The 1,605-nt window shown below is 28.3% G+C and overlaps 1 protein-coding gene across 2 annotated transcripts in view; it reads right to left on the bottom strand.

Moving 5' to 3' along the window:
* Positions 1-808: 808 nt before the first annotated feature.
* Positions 809-1,605, bottom strand: part of LOC110032459 (transcription factor bHLH62) — a 13,994-nt gene continuing 13,197 nt past the window's right edge. The window contains exons 7-8 of one of the 2 annotated variants that reach the window (XM_020736100.1): positions 1,485-1,519; positions 809-865 (exon numbers count right to left, since the gene is read on the bottom strand). In XM_020736100.1, the coding sequence (XP_020591759.1) occupies positions 845-865; positions 1,485-1,519 (56 nt within the window). In that variant the 3' untranslated portion in view covers positions 809-844. The remainder of the gene's footprint in view (positions 866-1,484; positions 1,520-1,605) is intronic. The other variant, XM_020736099.1, reaches the window with a different exon arrangement.

Here is a 1,605-nt window from a genome sequence, read left to right as displayed (position 1 = left end):
GTGTGTGTGTGTGTGTGTGTGTGTGTGTGTGTGCATGTATATATAAGCATTGCATGTAGTATGCAAAGAAAATTATCTTATACTTTTATGTGCATACATAAACTAACCAAACAAATATGCCAAAGTACTGCATATTTAGGCCATAAATTTTATAAACTATTTCTTAATCATGCCAAAAGCTTATCCTATAGAACACGAGTACCACAACTGTGCTCAATAGATAGCTACAAAAAAAAAAAAAAAAAAAAAAAAAAATGAAAAAAAGTAATAGAAATAATAATCATATATGCAATTAGGTCCTAGAAAGAGAATGGTTGAAATAATAACCATATATGCAATTAGGTCCTAGAAAGAGAATGGTTGTTATGATGTTTCCCCATCTAAAGAAAAAGAATTGCTCCAATAGATTCTCAAATAGATTTTCTTTGGCCCACCCCCCTCTTTACCACATGAAATATTTTGTCATACATATAGGGGGCCTAAGATAAATAATAAATAATTCGAGTGCAAAAATTCAAAAGCACAAAAAGGCCTTAAAGATTGTGAAGGAGAAAGTGCTTGTGGATGAGTTGAGAAAGCCACCTTTTTAAAATTTTCTTATTATTACATACATACATATATATAAAGTGCTTGTGTGGTCAGTGACGCCAGCCGTGACATATTGGTAGAGCAGCATATTTGAAGGTCATAAGTCCTCTCAGGCCACGGGTCTAAATCTACATGAGGGAGGTTGGGTGCTCGTATAATAGCCTCAGATCATTCTTCTTAAATATATATATATATACAGAGAGAGCGACTGAGAACTTTCATTTTCGAGTGGATATAAGCCTCATTAGTTAAAAAGTTAACATTTTCTCTCTTTCACCTTAAAAATAAAAAGAAAAAAATGTATTAATAATTAATAAGAACAATAGATAAAATTGTACATTAAAAAATGATTCTATTAATCAGAGAGTAACCACAGCACAAGATGAAGATAAGATGATGAAATAGATTTAGGTAATGTAAGATTATGTCATGAAGAGTAGATGTATTAATTAAATCAAAAGATAAAATTGATTAATCTAAATTATTAAAAAAAGAAGATAGATAGGACTTGATATGGTGAAAACCTCCATTGAAATTATAGTTAAACAAATCCACAAATATAATAAATGAACAAGTAAAATTGATCTAATTATCGATTTAATGAAAAATTAGTCATTCATAAAAAATAATTTGAATAAGAACATTGAGATATCATATAATATCATTAATTGCATCATATAAAGAATGAATAAATAAACAAAAAAATCTTATAAATTGTTCGCACCCAAAAACACAGATATGTTTCGAAGAAATATGTATTAACAACATGATCACATAAATATTATTTTACAAAAATATGGCTAAAAATATTTAACATAAATATTTGATAAAGAATTTTTGTAAATTACAATAGTCAAATTAGCATCACGGCTAGCAAGCTAAGTAGAAAGTCTCACATCTCCATCTTCAAAATTGCATGGTGAATAGCAATCTGCATGATTAAAAACAGTACATTAAAATACTTCTACAAATTACAAACACACACACACACACACAGTAATATATATATATATATAT

This window comes from Phalaenopsis equestris, unplaced genomic scaffold, assembly GCF_001263595.1.
Source record: "Phalaenopsis equestris unplaced genomic scaffold, ASM126359v1 Scaffold000946, whole genome shotgun sequence".
NCBI classification, from domain to species: Eukaryota; Viridiplantae; Streptophyta; class Magnoliopsida; order Asparagales; family Orchidaceae; genus Phalaenopsis; species Phalaenopsis equestris.
The sequence above is the reverse complement of the archived record's forward strand: the minus strand, read 5'-3'. Positions and strand labels throughout refer to the sequence as shown.